This window comes from Haliaeetus leucocephalus, unplaced genomic scaffold, assembly GCF_000737465.1.
Source record: "Haliaeetus leucocephalus isolate CR32 unplaced genomic scaffold, Haliaeetus_leucocephalus-4.0 Scaffold973, whole genome shotgun sequence".
Lineage (NCBI taxonomy): Eukaryota > Metazoa > Chordata > Aves > Accipitriformes > Accipitridae > Haliaeetus > Haliaeetus leucocephalus.
The window spans coordinates 414,975-425,454 of NW_010973409.1; the positions used below are offsets into that span (position 1 = coordinate 414,975).

The 10,480-nt window shown below is 40.5% G+C and overlaps 1 protein-coding gene across 2 annotated transcripts in view; it reads left to right on the forward strand.

Annotated features, from left to right (window-relative positions):
• GADL1 (glutamate decarboxylase-like 1) overlaps positions 1-3,709 on the forward strand; it is a 72,663-nt gene extending 68,954 nt beyond the window's left edge. For both annotated transcript variants that reach the window (XM_010584319.1, XM_010584318.1), the window contains one exon: positions 3,536-3,709. In XM_010584319.1, the coding sequence (XP_010582621.1) occupies positions 3,536-3,709 (174 nt within the window). The remainder of the gene's footprint in view (positions 1-3,535) is intronic.
• The last annotated feature ends 6,771 nt before the right edge of the window (positions 3,710-10,480 follow it).

Genomic DNA, 10,480 nt, shown 5'->3' on the forward strand with positions numbered 1-10,480 from the left:
GAGCACTTGAAATAATAATTTCCAGGGTGGATTGGCAGGGGAGGCCAGCAGTGGGAAGGAAGTGGTGAAGGGAGCAGAGGAGAGGACTTCAGTTTTAGGATACGTTACACTTAAAATTCTGAGACTGTTCCACCAGCGGGTAACATAAAGAATTAGATTTACAATTTGAAGTAAGTTCCGTAGTAAAATAATTGGACTGGTGAAGCAATCTCATTCTCACTAAATTGCTTTCTGAGGAGCCTATCCTGAACGGGGCTGTGCAGCTCCTTCTGATATTTGAGCATCCTCAAATCTCATTGACTTCAGTGGGGATTAAACTCATTGAACTCTTCACTAGGCAATTAGTTCCTTATAGGTCTAATTTTTCTGCTGTAAAGTGGTAGCTGCCTTTACTTTCAGTTAGCAGTCGTACCCTGTGATCTGCAAGTTCAAGCCTTAGCATGCATGTATCATTTAATGGTTCTTTTGCGAGACACGTACTTAAGCATTTGTGCATATATTCTGTTCCTTACAGCTTTCTGTGGGTAGGATCCCTGATAGTTTTGTTACACTGACTGCATCATGTTAACAAATAGAACATGCAAAATACTTGATGGAAAACCTTTCCAAAAATAGTCCTGTCAAAAGCCCATATTGTTTTGTTTCTTTTAAGTAGGAAGTGTTTTGCCATCAAAAAGGGATTGATGCACTTCAAATTAAGAGGACAACTTCATTAGCATGGAGGATGAACGAGATAATAAATGAGATAATGAAAATGAGATTTTTCTACCTTTCCGTTCCATGAGAGAAGACCTACTAAAATGCAGTATGTTTACAGTCCTCAAATTACTGAAGCTCTAAATGTTTTTGCTTTCATGGTCTCCATTTGTGCTACTGCACGTTTTGGGATGATGGATTGTGGAGCACTGGGTGTTGAGATGGAAAGAATCAATAGTGTGATACAAAAGATGAAATAACTCTGATGGAACATCAATAAAGGCTAAAAGTTGCCGTAGGGATTTGAATCTTAAAGAAGAGCTTGAGGAAGTATATTAAGAAGAATTCACTTCTCCCCTTGCACTTGTAGTGCCTTTATTCCATGAGTAGAAGTCACTTGGGGGTTCTTGTCATGTACAGAGGTGGGAGGAATTTTTTCTTTTCTCTATCTATATGGTGCCCAGCACAATGCTTCCTGGGCACGATGTCTGCTGAGCATTGTCACTGTGTCATTGCTATCTCAGGCCATAGCTGGCATGAATAATAATGGAAGAGTAGAGCCCTTAGTAGCCTCATGCACTGTTCAGGGGTGCAACACACGCAAACTATAGAAGTAGGAGAATGTTTAGCATGCCAAAGTTATTGACTAGTGTGCATAACCAGGAGTATTCCCAACCAAGAGTCTTCCCATTTGACTCCACCACTGGAAAATGTGCAAGAACAATTTTATGACCCAGGTTTTGCCCTAGTGTTAGTACTGCACAGTACTGCGTTCAGTGGTTTGTTAGGATGCAGTTTGGAATATTTGATCTGAAGCAGAGAGGATTGTTTGCTGAGTAAAATACTTTTCAGGATGAAGAAGGCTGTCTCATGCAAAATAACTACCATCTCTATCCAAGCAGAACTCCAATGTTGGGGTTTTTTTCTTGAGTATGGACTAAATGAGGTTAGTCTGAAGTAATTCTGAGCTATAAAACAAGAAAATTGAGGAATCCTTGAATCATTTGCTAGGCAGACAGAAACCCAGGTGGTTGATGGTATAGGGATGTATTTGATGACTTCTATTTCTAAGTGACATACGCATTGCAGATACACAGCAGAATTGTGATTTCATTGGTAGCTTTCATTAGAATTTTTACACAGGAGGCACACCTGGAGCTCCACATTAGATTTTACGGATTTTATGGGAAAAGGTACTATTGAATGTGACTGAAGGTATCGGAGTATGCTTCTTAACATTTCTGCTGTAATTCTGAGTGTTCCTGTCCTCATTGTTATTTTCTTGTTTCCCAAATGTTTATCAGAACTACTTTCACAACTTATATCTAATTTTTTGCTTGTAGCAATATGCAAAAAACCCAAAATTCTGATTGCACATTGCATTCTGAAAGGATATTCATTGCTTTCATATGTATAATTCATACTGATGTCACACTCTAGACTTCAGTTAGAATTCTGACTCCAGCACTCTCATAGCTTAAAAAAACCCCACTAAATAAAACACGTAGCTTTGTCACAAAGATAAACCAAAATCAGAGAGGCAAATTAAGTTAGAACCATAAACACTCATCCTCTGAATTCAATCTACATTCTGAAACAATGGTAATTTAGACATGTGCCACTAAACAAATATGGGGAAGCTGGGCAGTTAGTGTTGAAAACCTTAGCTGTTTCTATCTAAGCAAACTGTATAGAACTCGCCTACTAAAAGGTGCCATGTAAAAATAAAGCTATTAAGGCAAGGTTGGCATCATCATTTTTCTTTTGCACATCAGGTGGTAGTTTCTGGCACTAACTTTTAGAGCTGAAATAAATTAATGCAGAAACTAAGGTTAGGTCATACACCTATTTGCTTAGTTCAAAGTCAAACCATCACAAAAGGAAGAAAAGGAACACACTGTTCTGAAATACATTGGTGTTATTAGTAATATATTAAAATGAAACACATTTTAAAAAATACTACTTCTATCAAAATACTTATTTATGTTGAATTCTGTCTTCCAAGGAATAGAGTACTTAAGCCGACAATGCATTTAAGCTTATGACTGATTTCAAGCATGAGAACACAGAACTACTCACACGCTTAAAGTTAAGCGCAAGATTAATTGGACAAGGTTAATAGCCCCGCTGAGATGAGATCAAATGTTCAGCTATAAGGACCAGACTCTGCCAATCTTACGCATGGTTTTTTTCTGCAGTGAGACACCTATGAGATTTCACCCCATTTGACACAAGAGCGGTGTAGCCAAATGCTACTTACACCTTAAAGCTAAGAGATGAAATCTTAAGCGCCAGGATCAGGTCTTCTCCCTTGGTATTGCATCACACTGACTTCTTTGGCAGCTTAATTTTCACAGGGGTTCAATGGAGAGTGTCCTCTAGGGAGAGTGGCTTTGCAGCTGTGGCGGGAGAAGGGCCATGAGGGTGACTAGTCAGGCTTAGCCTAGTTAGCACAAGGGGAGAAACCTGGCCTTTTACCAGCTGCGGTTGATGTTCTTCCCGAGTTCAAACCTTTGATCTAAATCAGGAAGACTAGGGAACTCTAACCTAAGCTTTCCCATGTCACAGATGAATGCCCCAAGCAGCAGGCTTTTGGGGGTTTTAGATCTTGCTCTGATTCTTCTGGGAGTCCCAGAACCTGAGGGTCTCAGTGCACAGTCTGCCTCTAAACCTGCAGGTCTGAGCTTTAATGTTTCTTGGGGCAAGCAGTGGGAAGGCAGGCAAGGGATGCAAAACTCAGACACTTCAAAAAAACTTCATAAGTCACAAAATACAGTTCCTGCCCAAATCTGCCATATTTCTGACTGTGACATCAACCCTTTTTTGTCTCTATTTTCAGGTTGCTCCTATAATTAAAGAAAGGATGATGAAGAAGGGCAGCATGATGCTTGGATACCAGCCTCACCAGGGCAAAGTCAACTTCTTCCGCCAGGTGGTGATCAGCCCGCATGTTAGTCGAGAGGACATGGACTTCTTGCTGGATGAAATTGAACTGCTTGCTAGGGACTTGTAGCTGTAGCTCCACAGCACCAGGCGCTGCTCACATGTGGTAGTTATGGAGAGAGGATGGCAGCAGCATTCTGGTGCTATTTGGTGAAAAGTAGTAAAAAGCTTGACATATAGTTTGGAAACTGTCATTTTATGGAGTGATGTTGAGAGCTTTGCAGGTAGAACACCCCTTTGCAGGAAAGTATTTGCTGATGAGGGCTGAGAGTGGCCGGGGGCAGGCCGGTGCTTGCAGCACCACTGCCATTCTGGGAAGTGTTTCCTCGAGAAGGGAGCACTTCTGAAAATGGTGTCTACGTCCCAGGGAGGGCAGCTATTTATGGGGTGCCTGTGCATAGTGTAGCTCAAACTGGTCACATATGCAGGCAATACTCCTCTGAAGTTACTGTTAGGAGTGGATTTAGGTCAGTGAGCCTTAAAATGCGAGTTAATACTCTGTCTACTCTGTCAATATTTTAGTTTGGTATGTGTTTAAGGGTAGAGGCCTGGTTGGTAATTAGAATGCTAAAACTGGAAATTGTGGACTTACATGAAGAGTTCCTCAAGGCCCCTAACTGGGTGGATTGCCCAGGTTTTCCACTGTGAGCACAGGCAGACAGTAGAATGGGGCTCAGTGGGGTTGTGCAGTCGCCATCCTGGGAGGTTTGCAGGATCCCCCTGCACAAAGCCCCAAGCAACCGATATTGACCCTGGTTAGAGCAGGTCAAACTACATGACCTGTTAAGGTCCCTTCCAACGTACAGGATTTTGCGATTCTGTGAAATATAATCATTGGGCCCAGTCAGTGAGTGATTGCCAGTGTTGCCTACCCAAAATATCACCACCACTTTAGCAGAGCTGAGAATATTGGAATAGCACTTAGAACTTCTTACCTCTTTGTTAACAGGAGTTACCTATCATTTCTGAACTGCTGCTTACCTTCCTCTATTTTAAAGTGTAAAGATTTATTTAGCAGCTTCTAGATGCACTTTAAAATTATAACAGAGAAAAAAATAAATGTATTTACCTGAAAGATGTATTTTTTATGCATGGTGACTATATATTAAGAATATAGCAAAATTACTCATTTGTCATCATCCGTTTGTATTTTCCTACAGTTTTGAGATGACTTGATCTTACGTTATCAGTGTATAATTTATATTTTGACACTGAAAGTAAGGTGGTGGTGATCAGAGAAGGCCTGCCTGTGATTTTAGGATATGAACAGCTTGAACATTTTTGGTCAATCTTAACTTGCAAAACTAAGTTCTAAACTTTGTCTTTGTGTTAACAATTACAGTATACTTTTGATCTGTTTTTATTCTATAAAATGATCCATTTTATAGAGATAGAAATGTATTTCTTGGGGTAAAGTTCTTGCAGCAAACTAATGGAAATAACCATGTCTTTCACCCTGTAATCAACACCTTTTTAGCTTCAATGTTTTGATGTTTGTTCCTTATTCTGTATTTGAGGTAGCACTGACCAATATGAACCTTTCTGCTATAATGTTTTCTGTCCCGCTGAAAGCTGTCTTTGAACACAATGCTTTCTTGTTTTCATTTCCTACATTGTACCAGGATCCAACATTGCGTGACATTCCTACTTCCAGGGTGATGGTGTAGAAAGTTTAACAAGGTTGTGATAACCAAGGAGATCACACTATCAGAGCAGTAGATAGGAGGAAGAATCACCCTGCAGCACTACACAGATGCCTTTAACAGTGTCCTGGAAGTGAAATTCTTGTGCTATTGTAGTGATCACTGGACTTTAAGCCAAACCCCACATTGACATTAATATAAAAATTAATATCACAATGTGGCCACTGGATTCTGCCCTGTAATACCCACAGATAACTTAGCCAGAAGCACAAGACAAAAAATGACAATACCAGCTATCATGATCTTGGAACACCCCTAACTAAAACTCAGGGCCCAAAAGGCTTATTTAGCCTCCCAGCCACTCTGGGTGGAGTGCAGAGTACCCAAGGGGTGCTGGGTTGATGGATGGGATGACTTTGCTGTTGCTTCTTGAGTTAGATGGGACTGTTACCCCTTCTCCTTCTCTTTTTTGACATTGAAGGGAAAGACAGAATACAGTGTCAGGATGTTTTGATTATGGTCCAGATTCTTGGTGAGTACTTGATTTTTGATTCAGGGGGTGCTATGTCACCTTCCATCAGCTAAGAATTTGGTCCGTGGTGTTTCGTGACACCACTACTATCAAAAAAGTGTTAGTCTTGTTTCTCTTCATGTTGTTAGTGCATTTCTCTGTTTCCAGATACCGTGACACCTACGGTGCATGTCCGACTGAAGTAACACAGTTCCTTTCTGTAGCAGTAGTGGCTATAGTATTTTTAAATGAGAGCAAAAGGGAACTTTTTTAATGTTTGCAGAAAATAAGTCTCTGATCAACATGTGCACTGATTATTTCAAAGGTATAGGTTAACCTTCCAGTGTGATGTGAGTACGTTATCTAATCTCCATACATTTTCTATTACTTTTGACCCTTTATCACGTCCCAGGTGCACAATATGATGGTCTCATTTCAGGACTAATGTAATTTTCTCATAGTTGCCTGTTTAGGACTAGTATGTACAAAATGTCTATTTTGTAGCTGGTGATTTTAATAAAAAGTGAAGTAAATGACACCCTTATAAATACAGGCTGTGTTTGTCATTTGTCAATCTAAAACTGCAGAGATTATATATAAAGAAGGTACCTATGAGCGCTCCAGACAGAGAACTGCCAGCACAGCTTTAAAATGTGAAACCTAGTCTACCCCTGCTTCAGGATGTAGTTTGTCTGCGTGCTGTGCCCATATCATCTTTAATAAATGTCTTGGATGAAAATGTGTCACAATTTATCTTACTCTTGCTTTCAAGCGCAGAAGCTAAATTGTCGTTGCAGAAATGGCCGTTTTATTTATTTTTTTACTGTTCTAGCTAGATGGGATTAGCCCGTGAGCTCCCTCTCCTAGTTACTGACAAGCACCATCTCTCAGGATGCTAAACCAAGTTCTGGAAGTAGTGAGGTACGGGTATAAATCAATATAGAAGCTGATCCATTGGCTGTTTGTAATTTCTTGTGTCTACTTCTAATAATCTTTTTTCAATAGGAAAGGAAGGAAATACTTAGACAGAAGGAATGCTAAGGCAGTTTTTGCTTTTAGTTGCATGGATGCATCTTCTGAGAACTCTGGGCATTTTGTGCTGGGTCCGTGTGCAAAATCTCTCACACAAATCATTGTGCATGGAACAAGCAGTCCTTGTCTCAAGACTTCTAATACGATTTTCTGTGATAGATTAACACTAATCAATAGAGTCTGGTTATGTATGATTTTTGTGCTTCTAACTCCCACTGATTTAACTGGAAATGCTTGCTGGACTGGGCCCTGAGTTTTATCACTGGGATCTTTCATTTCAACACCAGCAGTTTGGTACTCAGAACATCTCAGTTTATCTACTCAAGGTTTGTGCCTAGAGATTCAGATTTATCTTTATTTCTGTGAGACTGAATTGGAATGTATTTTCATTTGTATCCTTCAATGATGTATTAAGATGCTTTTCAAATATCATTTGACCCTTAAAGGACAAGAAATGTCCTTTAAGAAAAGCCTGGTAGGGGAACTGGTAGACTTGCATTCCCAGAATGCCAGGTAAGAGCATGTAAAAACCTGTTACGTGCCTGAGGCTTCCTCATACACACAGATCACAGCATTTGTTCATGCTCAAATAATTTTTATTTTTAAATCCTTGGGTAGCGTGATTGGTTTTACAAAACTGATATGAAATGTTGAAGGCAGAGGAGAGTAATTCAGAAATACTAAATGCTAAGTCTGCTTTCTCCTTTTATGTCACATGTGAGCTCTATGACAAGCCAAAGGTAAGCTGGAAGTGTCATTTGAGCCCCTCATTTTCAACAGTGCAAAATCTGCCCAGCTCCTCTTCCCCATTGGCTACTGTCATGGGCTTTCAACAGGAGAGTGAAGTGTGTTCATCCTGGAAATCGGCTGTAGGTAAGGCGCACTCACATGCCTGCCCTCCTTCCTGTGGCATAATTGGTAAATGCTGATAAATCATTTGAGCTTATAAGCACTGTGTCTAGTACAGTAACTGCTAAATATTGCTACTGTTACATCCCGAAATAATGCAATTGCACACATTCATTATGTCTTAATTGCACATGCTAATTGCAGGTTAGATGCAATCAAAGCAGCACTGCCTGGCAAATGCACTGTGCAAACCATGAGAAACCCTGGTGGAGGGGTTTTCTTTCTTTAAATTTAATCTAGTCTCCCACAATTACATGTTTTTGCTTCAGATGTACAATTAGATGTTATTACTCTAATTCTGTAACTACACAATAATCAACCAAAAATTACTTTGAGAAGCAAAACAAAACAAGGAAATTTGCACAGCAAGAGGTACAATAAAGAGAACGTCAAAGGTTTCGAGGCAACCCACAGAAGGAAACAATGGTCATGTGAACGATTAACCTCTGCTAAATCTAATGTACGTGAATGTGCCGCATGGCTGCGCTGCAGGAGTGGAGTGGTGAAGCAGTACCAATTATGCAGCCATCAGAGAACTTGCATATACCCTGACGCTGCAGCAATCTGCACCAACATAGCATGGTCCATCCACCGATCCTAGACAAGCCCTTTCAGAAGGCAGGACACATTGTAGTACAGTAACAATTTTTGTGTATATCAGGGTAAAGTTTGTTTTAAGGCAATCTCAGTAATAAATGTGATACTGAAAGGGTAATCTTGAAAAAGTCCCACAGAGATGACCACTTTAAGCCTTAGTAGCTCATGTACAATTGAAGTAAAATCCCAGTAAAATCTTTATTTTGTGAAGGATAAGGGCAAATAATAGAAAGCGAAGGACATGAACTCTTAACAGTTCTGTCAAACACAGATGTTCTGCTTTGATGAAGTAATTTCTTTCTTGTAAGTAACTTGGAGAGCGTTAATTTCTACAGAGCTATTTAAAAATGGAAAGTATGATGAAAGCACTTGCCATGAAATAGCAGAGGCCCATGGAAAATAACATCTGCCTTTGGGACTGTGCAGTCTATATTGTTCTCTGCACAACACTGTTCTTCCAAGAAACCTTCACCCAGCTTGTCATTCTGGGAAGTGACTCCTTAAATCTGGCAGGCATTAGTACTGGCAGCTTTATACATCCTGCCCCTTTTGTGCCAGGTGATACAAATTTTTACCCTTGCTCTGTTTCTGTGCCCTCTCTGATGCCTGGACATTTTTTCAGCAGGAGATTTTCAGTATTTGGCACCATAGGAAAAATGTCAGAGTAGCAGAAGGGGGAAGATTGGAAGCTGAAGCAAAAGCAGTGCTCAGGTTGCTATCTTGAAACGACATTTTGCCTTCTCTTTCTCAGCAATGGATTTATCTAGATGGTCAGATGATGATCAATCACTGCTCCTGTCAGAACTAAGGTAACACCAAGATCAGGACTTCTCTGTGCACTGTACAACGTGTGAGAGCAATTTGGCCCTGGGAAACTAAATAAGACAAGGGGTGGGAGAAAGAAATGTTAGTTGTCCTATTTTACAGAAGAATGATGCACAAGGAACTTAAAACTTCTATTTTTGTGAAAACTTGCACTGTGGATTTAGAAAAATTGTTGAAGGAGTCACTACCAGGAGACAGCAGTGAGTGAAAAAGGGGACATAGTGTGATACGGGCTTAGCAGAGGCAGATGGTGCTAGGCTAACCAGAGAGCTTTCTGGGGGAAAAAAAAATTATTTTCTAGACTGGACTCTTACAGTATTTGATGTGATATAATTTGGGAAAACCTACGTAAGATGGGAAGCAGGACAGAAAATGTAAGGAGGGTAAGACTATGTTGTGAAAGATGAAAACAAGTGATGGAGAAAGGAAGATACCACTCAAGAACTGGTATTGATTCTGGGCTCATCTAACTTCATACTGTCATCACTAACCCTTTCTGAAAGGTCAGACATATGTTCATGAAATTTGCTGATGAAGCTACATTGGAAGTCTTAGAGTTTGACATGCATGAAGAACTAGGTGATTTTAAGAGCTTGTGGCAGGGGAGACTCAGTCAAACAAAGTGCAAAATCTTCGGGGACTTGCAAAAAGCTGCAGGAACTTTCTGCTTAGAAGTAGGATGTACTATACTCTTGGGAAACAGAAAATTGGGGGGATAGGTATAACGATGGCATAAATAGCAGTGTATGAGCTAAGCCTAAAGGCCATATAAATAAAGTCAGCCAAGAAAGCAGATCTAGCCTCTCATCTGGAGCAGATCAAAGCAGATCTAGCCTCTCATCTGGAGTGTAGCAGCAAGGAAAGCTGGGCGGCAGTCTCAGTGGCTGGTCCAGGCGTCTATGCCCCAGCTCTGTTGTCTCAAGCTGCAAGCAGTGAAGAGTGAGAATATTAATTGGTTTTACAGAGCCAAAGAGCAGCACTGCCTAGTCGTGTGCTCCATCTACTGGTGTGTCCTCTGGTAACCAACTTGGGCCACACACAGGATGTCTCTTCCGAAGGGCACTCCTGGATGTCTCACATGTGGCAGAGGAGGGAATTGGAACTAAAATGCCTTGGGAATTTTCACACAAAACTTATTTGTCAGAAGATGTTGCTTTGTTTTAGGCAGTCTTTTGTGAAAACATTGGATTTCAATGGAATTTAGGGAAATACAGGCAGACCTTTGATCATTTCTTGTCATACTGCCTAAATAGTGATGGGAACATGTTTCCATGCTGTGTAACCCATGATGACACTGGTGTGTTTTGGGCATCCAAGCTGAGCA